This window comes from Miniopterus natalensis, chromosome 2, assembly GCF_054644295.1.
Source record: "Miniopterus natalensis isolate mMinNat1 chromosome 2, mMinNat1.hap1, whole genome shotgun sequence".
Lineage (NCBI taxonomy): Eukaryota > Metazoa > Chordata > Mammalia > Chiroptera > Miniopteridae > Miniopterus > Miniopterus natalensis.
In genome coordinates, this window is record NC_142082.1 from 149,961,027 (window position 1) to 149,983,939 (window position 22,913).

At 34.7% G+C, this 22,913-nt stretch overlaps 1 protein-coding gene across 4 annotated transcripts in view; it reads left to right on the plus strand.

Moving 5' to 3' along the window:
• The window catches only part of ABCD2 (ATP binding cassette subfamily D member 2), a 48,167-nt gene extending 30,303 nt beyond the window's left edge, over positions 1-17,864 (plus strand). For 3 of the 4 annotated variants that reach the window (XM_016201441.1, XM_016201440.2, XM_087813937.1), the window contains 4 exons: positions 3,441-3,586; positions 6,876-6,960; positions 12,307-12,432; positions 17,593-17,864. In XM_016201441.1, coding sequence (XP_016056927.1) covers positions 3,441-3,586; positions 6,876-6,960; positions 12,307-12,432; positions 17,593-17,812 — 577 coding nt within the window. In that variant the 3' untranslated portion in view covers positions 17,813-17,864. The remainder of the gene's footprint in view (positions 1-3,440; positions 3,587-6,875; positions 6,961-12,306; positions 12,433-17,592) is intronic. The other variant, XM_087813936.1, reaches the window with a different exon arrangement.
• The last annotated feature ends 5,049 nt before the right edge of the window (positions 17,865-22,913 follow it).

Genomic DNA, 22,913 nt, shown 5'->3' on the forward strand with positions numbered 1-22,913 from the left:
ATTGTGTCATGGCCATTTTATTGATTGTATTATATCTGGGGTTTATGGTAAGGTAATGGGATATCCATGCTTCTGACTTACATTAAATTAGAACTGGCATCACTTTGGAAGTTAGAAAAAGTATTTTGCTAAGGTTTCCTTGTATTTCTTCTAAGTAGTGTCAGTGTACTAACTAAAAACTGCTCAATGACCTTGGTGGCCAATTTTTATTTTATGCTACTATTATTATTACCAAATATTAATTTAAGATATCATCACATTATATGAATGCTTAAGATGATGTAAATAAACAAATAACTATGTGTCCTCATTGTATTTTTTTTTTTTAATATATCTTTATTGATTTGAGAGAGAAGAAAGGAGAGGGAGAGAGATAGAAACATCAATGATGAGAGAGTCATTGATCGAACCCACAGCCCGGGCATGTGCCCTGACCGGAAATCGAACCCTGATCGCCTGGATCCCAGTTCAATGCTCAACCGCTGAGCCACGCCTGGCCGGGCGTCATTGTATTTTTTTAAAATATGGTTAGACTGGAGAGGGAAAGGTAAAGGAGAGGACAGGAGGGAAAGACATAGGGATATGATAGAAGAAATATGACCAAAAATTGTATAGCCACTTTCAAAAACAGTTCGGCAATTCCTCAGAAAGTTAAATGTAGTTATCATGTGCCCCAGCAATTCCACACCAACATGCATGCCCACTATTCATACTAGCCAAATAGTGGAAACAACTGAAATATTCATCAACAGATGAATGGATTAATAAAATGTGGCACATCCATACAATGGAATATTATTCAGCCATAAAAAGGAGTGAAATACTCTTACATAATACATTATGTATTAACCTGAAAACACGGTAACAGAAATAAGACCATCACAAAAGACCACATATTATATGATACCATGTCTATTAAATGCCCAGAATAGGCAATTCATGGAGACAGAGAGTAGATTAGTGGTTGCCAAGGGCTGAGAGGAGAAAAGAATGGGGAACATCTGCTGTTGAATATAGAATTTCTTTTGGGGGTGAAAAAAATATTCTAAAATTAGACAATGGTGATGGTTGCATGAGCTTATGAATATACTAAAAGTCACTGGATTGTACAGTTTAAAATTTTATGATATGTAAATTATATCTCCATTTTTAAAATATGACCACAGCCCTGGCCAGTGTAGCTGAGCTGGTTGGGGCATTGTCCCATGCACCGGAAGGTGGCAGGTTCGATTCCCAGTCGGCACATATCCAGGTTGTGGATTCAATCCTCGATCGGGCCACGTGCGGAAGGCAACTGATGGATGTTTCTTTCTCTTTTGCTCTCCCTCTCCCTTCCTCTCTATCTAAAAAATCAATTAAAAAAAAACAACCCCATATCCTTGTGTGAGGATTAAAAAAAGTTAAATATTATGGGGGTTTTTCTTGAGTCCCCACATTCCATATTTATATCCTCTCTCTTCCATAATGAGAACCCTAGCTCCTAATAGTAACAAGATGTTTACTTATTTGATCAGTCCTACAACATTATAAAATAGTTCCAGAATTGGTACACCTATATTATTAGCAACAAAAAACTTAACAAATAAGTTTTAAAATTTCTATGTGGTTCTTTTGATCTTCTAAAATTATGTAGTCAAGCTCAAAAGTTACTTGGACCAGTCACTCCCCCCCCCTTCTGTGTGGTCGTGTTACTCATTTGATAAACTATTAAGTTCATTTTTTTCTGTTTATACTCAGTTTTAGGGTTTCTTCCTTCATCTTTATTGATTTAATTTTTATTTATTTATTCTTAATGACACTTTAACATGATTCTAAAAGTAAAAACTATGTACAAAGGGTTCTCCTCCCAATATCCAGCCTGACTTGTTCTTCCCATCTCCAGTAGGTAATCAATTTTGTTAGTTCCTGGTTTACTGTGTTTCCTTTTGTAAATATAACCAAACCCTTCCTGTGTTTCCCTTTGTAAATATAAGCAGATAAACATGTGCTTTCTTGTTTTGCTTTTATTTTACATAAAGGCAGTATACTATAGTCAGTCATCTGCACCTACGGTTCCACATCCATGGATTCAACCAACCATGGATCAAAAAAATATATTTTAAATGTTATGTTGTTGCTGATGGGTATTATGTCGTTATGCTTGTGTCTGTACTGAACATGTACAGACTTTTTCCTTGTAATTATTTCCTAAACAGTACAGCGTAACAACTATTTACATAGCATTTACATTGTATTAGGAATTACAAGGAATCTGGGGATGATTTAAGGTATACGGGAGAATGTTTGTAGATTATATGATGAAAATACTACACCATTTTATACAAGGGACTTACACATCCAAGGATTTTTATATCCACGAGGGGTCCTGAAACCAGTCCCCCCCGGATAACAGGGTGTGACTGTATAGATCAACGGTTTTCAAATGAGGATGGTTCTGTCCCCCAGAGAACAGCATCTGAAGATTTATTTTTTGTCATTACTGTAATGAATGCTACTAGCATCTATGCACAGAGACCAGGTGTGCAGCTAAACATCCTGCAATACGCAGGATAGCCCTCAACGACACAGAAATGTGTAGTTCAGTATATTCATTACGGCATTGTTGAGAAACCCTGCTATACATATACTTTTGACCTTTTTTTCAACTTAATATCTTTTGGAAATCACTCTATATCAATTCATAGAGATTTCCACGTCCTGTTTTATAGCTACATAGTGCAGGTATTATCATTTACTCAATCGGTGTCCTTTATATTAGCATTTTGGTTGTTTTTTTCAATATTTTGCAATTACAAATCTGCAATGGATAACCTTAGGCATTTTTTGCTGTTGTTGTTGCTATTGATATGTTTCTAGAAATAGGTCAAAGGCCAAGTGATATGTTGGTTTGCCAAGTCCCCTCCAAAGGGTGCTACCATTTTACACTGCCACCATTTACACAGAGGCTGGAGTGAGCTGTCAAGCTTTTGAACCTCTGCCAACCTGATAGGTATGAAACTCAGGGTAGTTTTTATTTGTATTTCTCTTATTATGAATGGCTTTTTTTTTTCTTTTAATTTTTGCTTGTTTACATTGCTGGGTCAAAAATCTAAAATTTTATAGTAGTTAACCTAAATAATATTTGCTGAAATACAGAAGCAACATAAATATAGCGAAACAAGTATGTATTTCTGTGCTGGAAATATCCAACTATCTCTTGTTAGATTTTGAAATAGAGCACTTTACTTGTGTCTGTGTTTCAGTAAATCTTTACATGAACCTAGCAGTGTGTTATCCTGCCATGCCAAGAGAAAAATCCTCATCGCTAGGCAATAAATATGATCCTAGAAATGTGGTCTGAAAGTCTGATGTGGAGTTTTCAGACCGCCGGGATGAGATGTCGCACTGGGGAAACTGAAATGATGTTGTCCTAGGATTCTTGTGTGCTTGATGTTTCATAGGCCATACATGTCTCTTGGGAGTCTTCGGGATCAAGTCATCTACCCAGATTCGGTGGATGACATGCGTGATAAAGGCTACACAGACCACGATCTGGAATGCATTCTACACAATGTCCATCTCTATCACATAGTTCAAAGAGAAGGAGGTAAACTCTGTCATTCTTTTACGTAATGCATTTAACTTTGTGTTTTAAAAAATAAATTGGTAAATTGTCTTTGGTTTCATTGGAATATATGCTCTTATTGGAACATAAGCACACAAGTAAAGATGGAGTTTGCATCTTTTACTGCTTCCCAATATTGACATCCGCTTTTCTGCTTGTGTTATATTTCATGCAGCACACTAGGCTTTTTATTAAGTCTGCTGCTGGCACTTTAAAACAGTTACTTTTTCATATTTGAATGGACAGGTGTCCCTGAGGCCATTGTCCATCTAGATATATGTAAAGTTTATGACAGAAATATTTTCCTGTCAAGTTCTCCACTTACATTAAACTTAATTTTTTGAGAGATCATTGTCATGAAACTTCATTTTTGTTTTGAGACCCACAGCCTTACCAGTATTTTTTTTCTCTCTCAAACAGCATACAGAGAATAAAAATAATAGAAATTTCTGTATTGTGGTTTTCAGCATAAGACATTTTTGAAAGAATAGGAATAATGGTTATATGTATGAGCTTAAAAAAGAATTGCTTTATAATAGTCATACTTTCAAATAATTTGATAACATATAATCTGGCAGCCTAGAAAAACTACTGAAATAACAAGCCCAAATTCTAGGTTTAATTTTGCATGGACTTTACCTTTTACTTCTTAGCCCTTTCACATTATCAGACAAGCAGGAAAGTGCAGTGACTAAGCATATGAGCTTTGAAGTCAAAGTTTTGGAATCAAATCTTAATTAGCCCTGTTCTCTGTATCTTCAGCTGTAAAGTGGAGATAAAAATCTACCTTATAAGGTTCCAAGAAGATTAAATAAGACTATGTAAAGCATTTAGAACAGTGGCAACATGGTAAACGCACAAGAATTAGTAGCTAATGGTACTATTACTAGTTGTGATATTGATACTGTAGTATATTTGTCTTTGTATGATGGTACTTGATATTTTACAAAGAAATTTCACACATATTATTTCATTTGATCTTTACAATAAGCAAATGAGGCAGACAAAAGAAGTGTTATTATATATATTTTTTATGGTGTCTGCAATATCTTAATTTATAAAATGGAAAGCAGGCTGTCTTTTTGTTTCATATGGTCAACTCCTTCCCAGTTTTAAAACACTGTGACAGAATATATGCTGCATATTAGTCTTGGGTAAGTTATTTTGGATAAGTTTGAAATCCAGTAACCCAAATAGAAATGTATGATAAATATGCAGTATTTTATTTTTTTAAAGTCATCAAGAAGTTCTAGAATGTTTTTATGAATGTTCCAACCTTAATAATGTAATAGCAATTGTTACGGTTTATTGAGTGCTTACTATGCAGAATATAACATATTAAGCAATTTACATTGTCAACTTAGTTAATATTTATAACTTTCCAATGATGTTGTTCCAATGAGGTTTTACTAGCCTCCTTTTACAGATGAAATTTGGGAAGTTTGATACATTCCCCAGGGACCTATAGTAAGTAGTGAGACAGGGATTCAACCACAGACCTTACCTGAAAGTCAGTGTTCTATATACTAAGAATAGTTATATCTTTACTCATCAAAAAATTCCAAGGAAACTCACTTTACTTGCCCAATCCTTAAAACATGAAAAATGTTTTTAAGCGAAGCAAGAAAGCACAATTGCAAGGTCATTACTTGCTTTGGAAAAGGCTTACTGAAGTTCTGTTTAGACTACCTAATATTTTACTTAAAGAAATGCTTTGCTTTGGTAAAAGATGGAAATAAAAACTGTGTTTAATTCCATCAAAGAGGCTACAAAATAGAAAGTAGAAGTGGTAACAAATGGACATGAAGTAAAGCAGTTGTACATTTTTAGGTAGCAGAAAAGTCGTTCTCTTTTTAGCTTAGTCTCACTAAATCAGCATCAGAAGTGATAATATGATTGAGTTCTGATTTAGCTGTCCTGAGATTAAGTAGTATTGCCTGCTAAAACTTTTGGGTTTAGTGGAAAAAAGGACATGATTTACTTAAATATGTAATGCTAAAATTTACTTTGACCCAAATACTTTTCTCTTGTGTCTTCTCAACTGGGAGGGGGCTGGAGGGTCCAGGAGGGTGAAAGTTAAGCCCAGAATATTTCTTCACCATGTAGCAATCTGAACCTGTTTTTCAAATCCTCACTTATGTTTCATAATGCTATAAAACTCAGTCATAGAGAAAATATTATTTTAACAGTTTTCACTAGATGCAAGAACTTCAAATCAAATGGCATTTTTCCTAATATAAGGATATGCTTTTAAATAGATATATAAGGAAATGTCTGGGTTTTTTAAAAATATATTTTTATTGATTTCAGAGAGAGGAAGGGAGAGGGAGAGATAGAAACATCAATGATGAGAGAGAACCATCAATCGGCTGCCTCCTGCACGCCCCCTACTAGGGACTGAGCCTGCAACCTGGGTATGTGCCCTGATCAGGAATTGAACTGGTGACCTCCTGGTGCATGGGACAGAGCTCAAGCAACTGAGCCATACCAGCCAGGCAGGATATGTTTTTAAATAGATAAGACATCTCCTGGAAGGAAAATGACACACAAAACTCTGCAATTTGGTTTTTCATATAAAAAATATTCTAGATACATTTCTATATCAGTATGTATAGAGCTAACCTATTTTTTAAAAGTAAAAGCATTACTTTTTGAATAAATATCCACCAGAAAGTCAGTAATTGAAATGTGGTAAGAGATGGCATAAATAAACTGTAAAAGCATGAAGACAGACCAGCATCTAAATCCCAACTCTGATATCTAGCTGTGTAAAATTAGACATGTCAATTATTCCATGAGTTTCAGTTTACCCATCTATAAAGTGCAACTAATAATATATACCTTATAAGATTGTGGAATATTAATGAGAAAACTCATAGAAAGTGCCAGGCACATGGAAGCCATTTACATTCATTCCTGTCCTACCCTTTGTAGACTTGGCAACAGGCCTATGCAAATTTATTGGTTTCTGTCAACACCCTGAAAAATAAGTATAACTTTACCAACTCTTTGGAGATATTCAAAAACAAACAAATTTTAAAAGTGTCAGCATTTAGAATTCTTAGGAGGTAAAAGGAATTATTACCATTAAAAATATCATATCTAAAACAAAATGCTTATACATGTTGCCCTCTAGTTTATCCAAGGATATGCTCTGTAAAATACCAGAACTTACTGTGTTCATAAACTTGCCAGAATCACTTGTCCAAAACTGTGAAAACTGTCACATTAAACAAATGCTTTATCAAATATATATCCTTATTTTTTTAAGGATGGGATGCTGTCATGGACTGGAAAGATGTCCTATCAGGAGGTGAAAAGCAAAGAATGGGCATGGCTCGAATGTTTTACCATAAGTAAGTATGCTAGTCTCAGGAATCTACTATTCCATTGTTGTAACCAAAAAACCTTTGGACAAGATTCCATGTCCTCATCTTTAGTTTAAAAATATCTTACTGAAAAATGAATGCTTAGACTTTATAGTTTAAAATTTTTTTAAGTTGCTTTTTTATGTGACAGAAATTTCCAAGCCTTTTTTCTATTTCTTTTATGATGACTAATGTTAGATTATAAAATTAGGTTTTCATGTATTCTAAGTTTGAAAGTAGGATTAGTATTAATTTTAAACTGTGAAGAATAGGAAACCACTATTATCCTGTTGTGAACACAGTAGGTAGACATTCAGTAATATTTCTGAATTAAATTGTTAAACCCAAATAAATAAACTTTTCAACCACTCAGTAGCCTATTAAGTTTAATAATGCTCTTCTCCTGGAAAATCAGACATATCCGATGGAAAAAGGAACTAGCCAGCATAGGTCTTAATGGACTGAGATAAAAAGAGATTCAGAAAATAATTTCTCATGATAAAACTTTTTTTATTTGCAAACAGCTTCAGATTCACAGCCTTTGGAGTTCAAAGATACCAGGCACAGAACACTAGAAAGAAATAATAAGGCTATTCTGATTTATTCTTCTTGTCTGTCCTATTCTTTGAAAGAGACATCTTTTTCCTTAGACTTCTGGCAATGAGTACCTGAGTTTTATGCAGAGCAGGAGGTTATCAGAAAATATGTTACTTTTTAAAAATTTTTATTTTTATTGCTGACAGTATTACAGGTGTCTCTCACTTCCCCTCTTTGTGTTACTCACTTTTAGTACTTACATCTTGGTCAAAAAGGACCAAGAATTACACGTATGAATGCATGAATGGGCCACAAACTGAGGCAGACACGATTCCTGAAGGACTGGAGTGGGAAGCATTAACAATTTTTTTAAATATGCTTTTATTGATTTTTTGGAGAGAGGAAGGGAGGGGGAGAGAAAGAAACATCGATGTGAGAGAGAGACATCAGTTGCCTCTGGTACACACCCTGACCAGGATCGAACCCACAACCTGGGTATGTGCCCTGACTGGGAATTGAAGCAGCCACCTTTTCACTTATGGGACAACGCTCAGCCAACTGAGCCACACGGGCCAGGGCAGAAGCATTAATACTTTTGTGGAGAATTTAAAAAGCTGATAAAAAAGAGCAAAAATATATCGAGTAAGCCTCATTAAATACTTGACACCTAGTTGGCCCACACTTAGTAATTTATTGGCTATGCATTATAAAACAACAACAACAAATTTTCATTATGGAAAAAGACATCAAAACCTCATTAAAGAAGAAAAAATTATAAGATGAACACCATATTCCCATTACACTGATTCAGCAAGTCTAATATTTTGCTATATTTGCTTTATCTAATTTTTTTAAGCATTTTAAAGTGAATCTCAAACATTGTGACATTTTTTCCTTATACTTTGGCATCAATCTCTGAATTCTTAGGATATTTTCTTACATAATAACATACCATACTCATACCTAATGAAATTGATAATAACCATTTAAAATCATCTAATTCATATTCAAAGTTTGTCATTGGAAAAAGCACATATCATTTAAACAAGTCCATTAAAATATAATTATACATTCACTTCGTAAAAGTAGAAAATTTAGATAAATATAAAGAAGAAAAAATATCTGTTGTCATTAACTATAATGCTTAAATTTTTGGAATAGTTTCTTCTCAGTCTTCTTGGTACACAAAAATTGCTCATCATCTTGATTTTTAAATGTAACTATTTTCATAAAGTATATGAAAATTTGTATCCCTCGTTTTATGTGCATTATTACATAATAGCTAGCCAGGGTTTCACAAAAATTATTATGATGGTAAAATTTTAGGTACCTAATGCACAGACCTTAAGTATACGTTCAATGACTTTTGCTAAATGTATATAATACATTATGTGACCAACGCCTCAATTAAGACAGAGAACATTTCTATCACCCTAGAAAGTCCTTCAATCCCATTTCCAGTCAGATCCCCCTTAGATAATTTCTGTTTTGATTTCTATCATCATAAATTAATTCTTCCTCTTCTACAACTTCATATAAATTTAATCAGATAGTATGTATTAATTTTGTGTCTAGCTGTAATTTTTAGTGGGAAAAATTATTGTGCTAATAACATGGTATTTGTAATAATGTACATGCTTGGTTTAAGAATATGACAAGCTAAAAAAAAGAAAATGAACCAGAATTTGCTAACTTAGAATGTTCAGTGAAGTATATTTTGTAACCCCTTTCTCAGATGATGTGGTAAGATTCAAGCGTAAACTTTACAGTTTGACATTTATGACCAGCTGTTACCCACTATCACCCTGAATCTGTTTGAACCCTGTCTGTAAATATTCAGTAATGTGATCACCAGCATAGTTGGTGAAATGTAATATGATGGAATGTAAAATGTGACTGCAGATTTCTCACTGCATCAGTTTGTTAATAAAATAAACTGTGTAATAGAGCAAGAGGCATTAATAAAAGATGCCAACCCAAAGAGATTTCAAGTACCCATAACTTAAAATAAATAGTTGATACTTGTGTATCTAAAATACTTGGGATATAATATGAGACTGAAGCCCAGCTGGCATGTCTCAGCGGTTGAGCATCAACCTAGGATCCAGGAGATCGAGGCTCAATTCCCGGTCAGGGCACATGCCCGGGTTTCAGGCTCGATCCCCAGTTGGGGGCATGCAGGAGGCAGCCAACCAATAACTTTCCCATCATTGATGTTTCTGTCTTTCTCTCTCCTTCTCCCTTCCTCTCTCTGAAATCAATAAAGATATATTAAAATATATATATATGAGACTGAATAAAGATCCAGTTACAAGTACAACAGTGGAAAGAAAATTTAGTGATCACAAAGATGATGAAGTTGTTGAAAAGCAGAATCTGTTGAGAAAAAGTAAAATGAAATGGAAATATTAAACCTAGTAAAGGAAAAGTATAATAAATGAGAAACTGCCTCAAAGGATTGATAAAAAGATTTGAATTTCAGTGTGAAATACTTCAACTAGATAAAAGGGAGAGCTTTGGCAAGGAGTATTAAGTATTAAAATTGTATACTCTTTTTGAGAGGATTTTTAATGTTTAAAGAATGATCAGTATAGTCCTGTCTTTTCCTTTTTTTTTCACCCGAGGATTTTTTCCATTGCTTTTCAGAGAGAATGGAAGGGGAGGAGGGAGAGAGAAAAACATCGATGTGAAACAGACACATCTCCTGGTTGCCTCACTCACCAACCCACAGCCGGGGCATGTGCCCTTGACCAGGAATCTAACCGGCGAGTCTTCGGTGCATGGGCCGATGCTCTAACCACTTAGCCACACTGGTCAGGGCAGTATAGTCCTGTCTTGATGGGGATAGACTATCTTTGGCAAGGCTCACTCTTTTGATGATACACCAAAAGAAAAAGGAAGGAGAATCTGAGAAACCATATTATCTAATGTTTTACTTAGTTATATCAGTCACAGATTCCAGCTATTGCTTACTGTATTTAAGTATACGCACACATACTCAGAAACAGCAGTCATGCCACAGAAACAAAAGTGTGCAATCTATCTTACATCTGCTAGACTAGGGGTTGCCATGACAACAGAGTGTAAGATATATACATTTTTTCTAATTCTAAAATGGCATCTCTTCTTTGTTTAGCTCAAAGCACTCTGAAAAATAAGGCACACTACAATAAGTAACTTTATTACTGGAGAGATTTCCAAAAGAGAAAACTACCCAAACCTATCTCTTTTTTTATAGTTGTATTAATTCTTTTAAAATATTAATGTAATTTAAAATTATAATTGACATACAGTATTATATTAGTTTCAGATGTACAACACAGTGATTTTACACTTACATGCTTTACAAAGAGATCACAACAATAAGCCCAGTAACCATCTGTCAACACACAGTTATTACGACTTCACTGCTCATGCTGTACATTATGTCCTTGTGACTTATTTTATAATAGAAGTCAACTCTCTCTCTTATACTTCCTTTTCTTTTCCCTCTCTTCCACTTAAAAAAAAAAAAAATCATCCATAAAACAGGGATCAACTCTGAGACAAAAAAGTAATGCTTAATACTTAAACCAGAAGCAAAACTGCATCTCTTGTCATGGGGAACCTGCAGTGATCTTTTAGTTCTTTGCATGGAGAGCAGTTCTTAAAGTCAAATGGGGTGTTAAAGTTGCCTTTGACTCCTGCGTCTATTAGCCTTGATACTCTCCATCCCCCCCCCCATAGGTAATGATCTGATTAAAAAGCAAATCCATCATAGAAAAGACATTTACAGTGCTAAGTAATTATTTATGCTGAATGAGAAATTACTTGGTTTCAGTTTTTATCTTTTCATTGTCACTTATTAAAAAAACACACAACAGAACATCTTTATGGAAGAAATTGTCCTGGTAAATACTTGATACTGATTTTTAGCCCTGAAGGAAATAATAGATGACAGTGCATGACTTCATCTTTGGTCCTATTAACAAAGCTAAGTCATGTTGCTGAGTATCAAATACATACCTAACGTCCAGACAGCTTTGAAACAAGACAGGTAAAGGAAGAAGAAAGGTAAGAGTAGGGGGGTAAGATGAAAGCAAGAGAGTAAGCAGAAGAAATTGGTGGTGATAGGTGTCTCTGATAGTAGTAGAAAGTCATTTCCAGAGTAAAAATTGAGCTAGAAAAAAACAAGATTGTTGAGTACAATAAGAAAAATATTTACTGATTTTTTCCCCCTAAGAATTTGATTGTGAAGCATGGTTACAATGTTACCAAGTTAAATACCTACTCTAAACATGTTAGATTAGGCATACTTCCTTTTGCAGGATCTTACAGCGAGATTCCATTAATAGTGAGTAATTAGGTACTCACATTGTTGATAAAATTATCTTCTTAGTAAATCTTTCTAACAGGGCTGTGGTTTGTTTGACAGTTAGCTACTGTCATGTATTTTTTATTTAATTATTTGGAACCTTGCCACCAAGAATGAACCTGCCTTCTGCAGAAAATGCACTTCAAGACCAGCCTCATCTTTCCTATGCCTCATAGTTATGATTCATCTGTCTGCATAGCAACAAAGTTTATTGTATTGTGAGCAGGCCTCAGAAACATATACTTAAAATTTAAGAACAATATCATATTCTAATCCAAAGAGGGGGTGATGTTGACTGCTCTTTTGCTTTATCATTTATCACTTTCAATATATCATAGACTGTTTTGCTCCTTTAAAGTTAACATCGCAACTCGTGTTGTTCAAATAAAGACTTCTCATTCAGATAGGAAAATGATTAATTTATTTGTGTTTATTTTTCAAAGACCAAAATATGCATTGCTGGATGAATGTACCAGTGCTGTCAGCATTGATGTTGAAGGAAAGATATTTCAGGCTGCAAAGGGGGCCGGAATTTCCTTACTGTCCATAACTCACAGGCCTTCTCTTTGGTAAGTGCAATGCAAAGTTGTGATCGATGGTTTTTCCTTATATTTCTTAAAGAATGGCTTTTCTAAACTTTTCACTATAGAGCAGAGCATAGGACAGTTCACTTACTTTCTACCTGTATTTCTGTTAAGTTGACACTAGTAGTTTAGATACCCAAACCTAGCATTAATGTGCTATTGGAAAACTATCACCACATTCCAATAATCCTTAAAAGAAGTAGAAAAATTTGGTGATTTTTTAAAACTGAAAATATTCATAATTTCATAGCGTGTACTAGGAAAGAATATACAGGAGTGAGTAAAGATGTAGGTTTATAGTTGTGAGTACATGAAACAGTTTATTCCTTCGAGTTAATAAAACTATTTTAATCATAACCTGCATGTCTTTTTCCATATGAACAGCTATAAACCTACTGTTATAAAATCTTTTTAGTTCAGTCTTCAAAATCCAGGAAAATGCCAAAATTGATATTGCCCAAATGATTAAGTTGAAGTAAACATAGGGAAAAAAGCTTGTGTTTTGTTTTGTTTCAAGGAAAAAATGAATGAAAATGTTTTATAAATAGTACCTCATGAAAGCCTAATGGGATTTCCCATTTTTTAAAAATGACATCATTTTTACCATTCCTCTACTTTTTTTAATTATATTAGAGAAAGAGGAAGGGAGAGAAGCATCAATGTGACAGAGAAACATTGATTGGTTACCTCCCGTATACACCCCAACTGCAGATCGAACCAGCAATCTAGGTATATGCCCTGACTGGGAATCAAACCCGCAACCTTCAAATGCATGGGACAATGCTCCAACCAAGTGAGCCACTCTGGCCAGGGCCACTCCTCTATTTTTCCATTGATTCATCATCATAGTAGTTGCCAATTCAGATTCAGCACCTATTCTGTTCCAGGCTCATTTTCTTTAAGCCTCATAACTAAGGAGTATAGTAGTGTAATTATTCCAGTTTAACAGAATCAGGGATGACAGAAACAGGTCAAAAAAACTCTTGAACCCTTTCTGGTATTGACTTGTCATTTACAGATGTGCTTCCTAATTGATCACATGTTGAGATAACGTGGAGTTCTCTCTTAGTCCTGGTGTTGCCTTACCTCTGTCAGTGGATTCATTCTGCTGTCTTGTCATTCAGTTCCTTATTCAAGTAGCCCAAAGAGGCATTGGAAGTAGTCAGCCATTTTTCTCAATTAAAGGAACAAATAGGTTGCTGTTGTTTTTAAGACTATTTTTTAGAGCAGTCTTAGGTTCACAGCAAAATTGAGAGGAAGGTACAAAAATATCTCATATACTCTCTGTCCCTATACATGCATAACCTCCCCATTGTCAACCTCACACACCAGAGTGGTACACTTGTTACAATTGATTAACCTATATTGACACATCATTATCTCCAAAGCCCATAGTTTACTCCTACAGTTCACTCTTGGTGTTGGACATTCTATGGGTTTGGATGAATTTATAATTACATGTATCCACCATTATAGTATTATACAGAATATTTTCATTACTCTAAAAATCCTCTGTGCTCTGCCTGTTCCTCCCTCGCTTCCCCTAACTCCTAGAAACCACTTTCTTTATAATGTCTCCATAGTTTTGCCTTTTTCAGAATGTCATATAGCTGAAATCATACAGTTTGTATTGTAGCCTTTTCAGTTGCTTTCTTTCACTTACTAATATGCATTTACATTCCCTCCATGTCTTTTCATGACTTGATAGCTCTTTTTAGCACTTAATAGTACACCATTGTGTGGATTTACACAGTTTATTTATCTATTCACCTACTGAGGGACATCTTGGTTGCTTCCAAATTTTGGCAATTATGAATAAAGCTGCTATAAACATTCATATGCAGGTTTTTGTGCAGACATATGATCAGTATCAAGAAGTGCAGTTGCTGGATTGTATGGTAAGAGTATGTTTAGTTTCGTAAAAAACTGCAAAACTATCTGTCCAAGTTGCTGTACCATTTTGCATTCCCACTAGTGATGAAAGAGATCTCCTGTTGGTTCACAGCCTCGTCAGCTTTTGGAATTATCGGTGTTCTAGATTTTGACCGCTCTAATAGGTGTGTAGTGGACAGATAATTTTTTAAGCAAATAACAAAATCCATAATTTTATACCCTTTAACAAGAAAAATGTTTTTAGCTACCCACACTACATTTACTCATGAAACTAAAATCATTTCAATTCTGCTTTATGAATTAGTTTAGTCAATTTATGTTGTAGAAATCTATCATTTATGATTACCCTTTCTCCCTAGATGAAATTCTTATTTTCCCTGAAAAGATTTCAGAAGAGGGATTTCTCCCATAACAACAAATGGGTACTTTTTGTTTGTAAAGATTAAAATCAATACCAGTTTCAGAAGTGGGCAAAAATTATAGAGGCTTATTAAATTATTTGGTTCCTCAATAGAATTATAGCTTTTTAAATTACCACTTTCCTCATTGTGCAGGTAGTCTGCCGATTATTACCAATGAGCCTCAGTTGATATAGTAGTTTCTTTTAATTTCCTCTAAGATAAACCCGGAAATATTATTTTAGCCCATAATCTGAAACACACCTTTAAATCTCAGTTCATGAAAGATCTATACAGTTTCTTCCTTCCGTGTAAAAATCAAACAATCTTGTAGGACTGGAGTAATGAGCCTGACCTTTCTGATACATTAGAGATGGAAGTTGGCCAAGATCTGAACTACCACATCCTAGAATTGCTCCTGGTTATAGATCCAAGGTTAGGAACGCCCAAGAAAAGTTGAGAATGAAATAAACAAAATGATATTTTAACTATTATTTCTCTTTCTCGTATGACAGTCCTTCCTTTGTTTTTCCATTATTTTTATTTTAGGTCTCATATTGTCATAGCAGCATTTTCACTTTTTTTACCCCTTGACATAGAAATACATTGTTTTCTATTTAATTTTTGTGAGGTCCCACCTGTTGGGAGGTCAAAGCTTTGAAAACTAAAAAAACTTAAATATAGCAGATGCTCAAAAGCATGTTTGAAAGAGATCATTAACCCCTGTCATGTGTTAACAAACACATGAATTTCACCCTTCACCTTGAGAGTGATTTTAGTCTTTCAGACATAGTTTAACCTAGCTGAGTTTTTTCCATCTTACAGCATGTTAAAACCATCCAGCCCCACTGGGATGAAACCCAAATGCCTGTCATTGATGAATAGGTCAATAAAACGTGCAGTAACGTACAGCGGAGTATTGCTCAGCCGCAGAAACTAATGAAGTACTAGCACATGCTACAACTAGATGAACTTTGAAATCATTTTGCTAAGTAAAAGAAACCAGTCCCAAAAAGGCATATATTGTATGATGCTGTGTATAGGAAATGTCCAGTACAGGCAAATCCATGAAGAGAAAGATTGGTGATTGGCAGGGGCTGAGCAGAAGGGGAAATGGCGAAAGTCTGCTAATGGGTATGCGGTTTATTTGGGGGGGCGGTGAAGAAAATATTCTGGTATTGCATAGTGGTGATGGTTGCATGAGCTTGTGAATATACTTGAAATCACAAACTTTACACTATAAAGGAATGAAATTATGGTTTCTGAATCATATCAATTAAATAAACAAAACAAAACAGAAGAGCACCCAGCTGGTGTGGCTCAGTCAGTTGAGTGTCGTCCCATGCACCAAGAGGTCTCTGGTTTGATTCCCGGTCAGGGCACGTGCCTGGGTTGCTGGCTCCATCGCCAGTGGGGGGCCTGCAGGAGGCAGCCAATCGATGTTTTTCCCTTTCTCTCTCCCCCTCTCTCTAAAAAAGTCAATAAAAACATTTTTTAAAAAACACATAAAAGCTACTAAAATTAAGCCCACTGATCATAGTAAATAATGACAGGTGAGAGCTTAGAGGGGGGTAAGAAGTGAGAAAAACTGTAAGGGAAAGCCAGAAAAAATGAGGACACATAAGAACATGGACCACTTCAGCATAGTGATAAAATTCAGTGGCTCAGCCATGTGAGGCCAGTTCTGCCAGCATTACTATCTCGAGGCATCCCCACAAATCCTAGAGACTGTTGACCTTAGCCTACCTGTAAGAAAAGATGGACTGTCTTCTGTCTCATTAATAAAATCATCTCTGTACCTCTCTGAAGTTCCTAAGTATGAGCCTGAGCCATTCGAAAAGAGATTAAATTATATGGAGGCATAGAAGAATCTTTAAAATATTTCTATGAAGTTCATCTTTTTAAATGTCTAAAAATTTTAATTATTTTTTAAAAATACATATTGATTTCAGAGAGATGACGGGAGAGGGGAGAGAGAGATAGAAGCATCAATGATGAGAGAGCCATTGATCAGCTGCAGCCCGAAACCCGGGCATGTGCTCTGACCGGGAATCGAACCACTCAACTGCTGAGCCACTCCTGGCTGGGCTAAAAATTGTAATTATTGAAAAATATTTACTTATGTAGAATAATTCATTCCCAAAGGATGGTGTATTAATTGGTATTGTGTTTTCTTTATTTTTCTTAGTTTTTTCTGTATAAACTTTAAAATGTTTACTTTTCCCCCCTCATGCTGAGGATGCTCCTTTCCTTAGTCCCATTCTAAGTTTGCTTTGATATTTATCCAGGATTTATCCTGGGTTATGAAGATAAATTAAATAGATGCAGCAGCCCTAGCCGCTTTGGCTTAGTGGTTAGAGTGTCGCCTCACAGACTGAAGGGGCCCCAGGTTTGATTCGGGCTAAGGGCAGTACTTCAGTTGCTGGTTTCATCCCCTCCCCCCTCCCACATGGGGGAGGCAACCAATCCATGAGTCTCTCTCACATCACTGCTCCTCTCTCTCTCTCTCCCTCTCTCCCTCTCCCCCCCCCTTCCACTCTTTCTGAAAAGCAATGGAAAAAATATCCTTGAGTGAGAATTAAAAAAAAAAGTAGATGCAACAGCATGTTGCAATTCATATACATTCAGAATATGAAATAAATTTAACAAAAGCAATAGAACTTCCTAGAGATTAATGACTTTGGCATAAAAAACAATCACAAATTTAACCTCTTGAGGGATTCTTGAAAATCATATGTAAAATAGGCACCTTACTTAAAATTTACTTTTGGAAATCAATTAGAATGATGAATCTATAACTAAAATAGCTTTTCACAATTATTGCTAATAATATTATTTCACTTTAATTATGCAGGAAATACCACACTCATTTATTACAGTTTGATGGTGAAGGAGGCTGGCGCTTTGAACAACTGAATTCTGCAATCCGTTTAACACTGAGTGAGGAAAAACAAAAACTAGAATCTCAGCTAGCCGGGATTCCCAAAATGCAGCAGAGACTCAATGAACTATGCAAAATTTTGGGTGAAGACTCAGTGCTGAAAACAATCAGAAGTGAAGAGAAAACATCGTAATTTGTTTTGACATGTTTTAGGGGTTCGTTTTTAGGTAAAGGCTCGGAGACACTCTGTTATAGTGCATGCATTGTGTTAAGCTAAGCACAGAAGGGGAAAAAGCAGCAAGAAATATTTTATAAGATTTTTGCATCAAGAAAATATATGACCTGACTTTTCAGAGGGAAATCAACAAATGCATTATGTAAGATTAGTCATTATAGCTTGTACTAATTCCTGGTGAAAGCCTAATTCACCTGTAAAACAGGATTTTCTAGATGAATTCATGACAAATACCCAGTTTATTATGTGTATGTGATGTGCCTAAAGTTCTTAACAAACATGGGAGGTATCTTCAGAACAGAACAACTTAAGAGCAGCATTTGGGTTGAAATCAGGTGCATAAAATTAGAAGTTTGAGTAACATTTCAGTCTATTCATGGTTATTAGGTTTAATAGCTAGAATTCAGGTTCATCATTGCAAGTGGTCAATTAAACCTGTATACAAAATAGCTGACAGTTTGATAAATAATTTAAATATGAAAAAATTCTTTTAATGGCAGTGGTCAAAAGGAAAGAGCATGGCTATATACGTATACAATGCCATATTTTTAATTTTAGGTTCTGAGTGTCTTAATGTGGGCACGTACCAAATTAGTTTTCATGAAATTCTTACATATTTGTTAATAAATTCCTTCATTTTAAAAAGAGAATTGCCAATACAGAAAAGGAGCATCCAAACAATGTTTGTCTCAGCTTGTTACTTTACTTGGCAGCATTATCGATCGCAACTTCTGTCCAGAAATACTTAGCTTGTTTTTGTGCACAAAGGAGGAGTCCACCACATTTTTAAAACAGCGATATTATAGTAGAATATAGGGAGGCTCTAAATCACAGTAGTAATAACACACAGTGGAACTTCATTTTATAGTTTACAGTTCTCATGTCATTTCATTTTCATCCTTTTGGCAATCTTTGGAGACAGATAGTGTTTTTCCTAGTTTGCTTCGAAAAATATTGACACTCAGACTTGCCCTAATTATGCAATTTGTGTAAAAACAGATCCAGGGATCAAATGAAGTTCCCCTCGTTCCCTAGTTCAGTGCTATTTCTACTACATCTGATCCCTGAAATCTAACTGGGCTACACAAATCAATAAAAGGTAGATGAGGTGTTGAAAAAAATTGATAATATTAGTGTTGTTATTTTGTTATTGTTTACAAGATATGGAAATTAAGTACGAAGTAGAAAAGACATTGGTCTGTGGTTTAAAATGAACCAAGGAAGTTAGCAAATCTTTCAGCAACTATGCACTCGTAATATTAACTTACCTCCACAGACAGCAATCAGAAGGGGAATTAATTGTGTTATAGGTAAATTTAATATATATTGAACATTATGAGAAAGAATCTGTATAGAATAGTTGTAGGAAATAAGTCTTATCTATCCATGTGCCCTGGAGTTTGAAGTACAAAAGCCAGGCCTGGCATTTTCATCTTTTACTGTCTATACTGCTATGTTGATAGGCCAGAAAAATATGGGAGTGGCCAGTTGTTAGTGGTTTAGAATTTTATTTGCATCTTTAGACACAGTCATAATAGTTGCTAAGTCAGTGATTCTCAGACTTTTCAGGTGGTAGGGTACCTGGAAGTCATTCATGATGACAGAAGGAGAATATGACATTTTCAATTCTGCCAGGCTAACTAGGACATTTTTAATGATCAATAAATGTAATTACCTTATGTGAAGGAATGCAATATAAAATCATAATCAGTACATCCAAGTTTTTCTTTTAGTATAGGTAGCTACTGTACTATTTATTCATTTGTCAGTTACTACTACTTCCTTTAGAAACATGAGGCAGGTATCAAAGGTTTAAAAAAATGCATGGAACTCAAACTTAATAAAAATTATCCATTAATGATAACTTCTATGTTAGCAGTTATCCAGTTTATACTGAGAAATCTGGGACAAGTGTCTTAAGTTAAATTTTAAGGGAAAATGAAAAGTCCTCATTTGAAACATATGCATAATTTTCATGCCTCAGTTTTCATAATTTGGAAAATAAAGCATTTAGGACCCAATACATTGTTTTGAAATTTTGAAAAGAATGCCAAAACAACTATTAGATTTGTAATTAGCCCTTATTTAATATATCCTACCAATGAGCTGAAGTAAATAATGTACAGGATTTATAGTGTATAGGATTCAAGGGTGTGTAAAAATTTTGTACTAAAAACTATACACACTGTAATTTAAATGTCAAAGTTGTAAGAGGAACATGTTTTCCCTGAACTTTTTTCTGCTTATTTATTTTCTGAATTTTTTTCCTGGACCAATATCCTCTAACTTGGAGGGGGGAAATATCTGTGATTTGAATTTCTATTTATGTACTATACAACATACATCATATTTTACTATTCTTATATTTTATAAAAAACATGAACAATATTGAGAAACTAAATAGCCATCTTTGAATATAACAAGGAACAGATGAGGAAAGGAAAAAGAAAGGATACTTCAACTTTCAAACTACTTTTAAACCACTTTTAAACTATTTGCCCAAACTATTGACTTCTAGTTTTGTTTGTTTTGTTTTGTTTTTTGTCAAAGAAAGCTACAAGTTTCTGAAGCTTGATTTTTAATGTGCATTCTTTTGGTTAAATTTTAAACTTGGAAAATAAGTTGCATTTTGTGAAAACATTGCATTATATTTCTGCAGCATGTAGTGTTTTGCCAAGCATGAGTTTAAAATAGTGCGTGCTCTTGCAAACAAGATACTGTGTAAAAATCCCTTTCCAGTAATCTCAAGGAGAATGATATATCTTGAAATTCAACCCAAGTTACACTTGTTTACAATGGGAATGGTTTTCCCTTGGTAGTAATTTGGTTTTTGTGTCAAATTTTGCTCTGCCAGTGAAGGTAAAAATGAACATGTTAGTTTTTCATTAGTGACTTTGGTTCCAAGTATAATTTCATATTTGGCAATAGGCTTTGCCTATTAAAATCTGTTTAGAATAGTTTTTTTGATTTCATAAGCCTAGGAAAATTTGTTACACACTGGAGCCCAAATCCAGAGAATGTTACACACTACTGATATGTGCAGAAAATGGTCATGATTATTAAAGCACTGATTCAAAGAGATGCTTGTGATACTTTATGGGCAAAAATTCTCCTCATGTAGAAGGATAATTTCTACTTAGGTCAGAAATTCATTAAAGTACTTTCACCTAACCCAGGGTATCTACAGATCTGCTGATACACATTTGGGAATGTCACATATGTTTTAGAAATGGACTTGTACTGTTTGCCACATGAGAATTTTCAGCTGGATGTGTAAAGTATTTTTATTAAAAACAAATCCCTTCTTCATTGTTGGTGTCTTTTCTGATGACCAAGTACAAAACTGCTTTACAGTTTTTAATCTGAAATTTTCAAAACCAGTTACCTACACTTACAAGCAGGGGTTGTATCAATAAAAGCAAATGAGAAAAATGCCCTTAATGGTAAAAATCACTATGTAGCTAAACTAGAATGTGTCTGTGTGTGAATATATAGTCCCCATCCAACGTGCAGTTACTTGAGACCAACATTCCTTGTTAATTTCTTAAACATCATGAAAAAAACTTGATTAATCAAAGGAATTCCAGAGGTTGAAAATGCCCTATTTCTGAATTTTAAATGACTCTGTGAGGCATCTGTCTTCATACACCTCAGTTACAACTTGAATGCTGTACAACCTTGTGTAATACTATGCACAATAGTCACCAAAGAGTTGCTTAAATATTTATTTTCTTTATTAATTCAACACACACTTATTTATTAAGTACCAACCTATGCCAGTCACTGTGCTAGGCTCTAAGAATAAATAGAATATGGTTCCTGTCCCAAGAAGCTTACAGTCCATTGAAAATTAAGAAAACGAGTGCCCTCAGTCAGAGAAAAAGCCAATAGCTACTGTTATTTAGCAAGTAGGCACAAACCATTGCATACACAACGTGAGGAAAGTGAAGACGGAGAGGTGAAGTAAGTTAGCCAACCTCATACAGCTGCGAAGCTGTAGAGCTGAAATTTGAACCTAGTAATATTTGATTACATAGCCTATGCAACTCCCATCACCTTCCTTTTCATGACTTTAGGTCAGTTTTATTATGACTGTTTTTAACTCTAAAGTTATATTTTTAACTGGTTCAAAGTTTCTAGTTAACCAAACAGATACATTTTTCTTCATTCTAAAAAGGAAATTTATCTAGACATTACACAAATTATATTTTTCATTGTTTTTATGATAAATGATGGATGTGGTCCTATAGGAGGAAAATGAAAAGCAAATTTTCACGTTTCGCGGAGGAAATGTCCAAACTGGTGAACATTTATTCATTCAGTAGATATTCACTGACATTTTCAAAATAAGCAGTTATTGTGCTAGGGACTCAGAAGTGAACAAGACAGACCTGGTCTGCGCCCTCATGAAACATCGTAGTACCTCAATACCAAACAACTGTATTCCAGTTAGATCTTATGGTCCCATCTAAATGACACATTTGTTTCGCAGTATCTTCTCCATCCTTATATTTCCTGCCTTAGACCACTCTGGTGCAATATTTAAGCAGTAAGCATTTTCCGGAAGCAGGAGTCCCTTGACAATACACTTAAAGGCTTCATAATTCTCATGCCTTCCAATTTGGTGGGAATTACAAGCCCCAATAAAATCAGCCTGTAGGACTGTATCATCCTTCACCAGTAGGTGCTCCCATACATTAGCATGTTGTCCTGAAACCCGAGAAACATTCATTATTAGCTCTCAAGTTCATGTGTAAAGTGAACCAGTTTTATACAATGAAAAGCATTTCTCTTGTGTTAACACAAAATGTAGATATCTACAGTCGGAAAGTTCTAAAAAGCAAGAAAAAAATTTAAGTCAATATAAAAGTGAATATACAAGGCTTCCAAAGTTAGACACATTTAAAATTATATGCTCTATCTCAGTACTCGTGACCCAGTGTCAAAGATAATGGGATTAACTATTCACCTAGTGTGTTTTTATGAGATTTAATACCTATAAAATAGAATATGCAGTAATGAAGCAATGAAATAAGCACTAAATAACACTCGCTTGGCT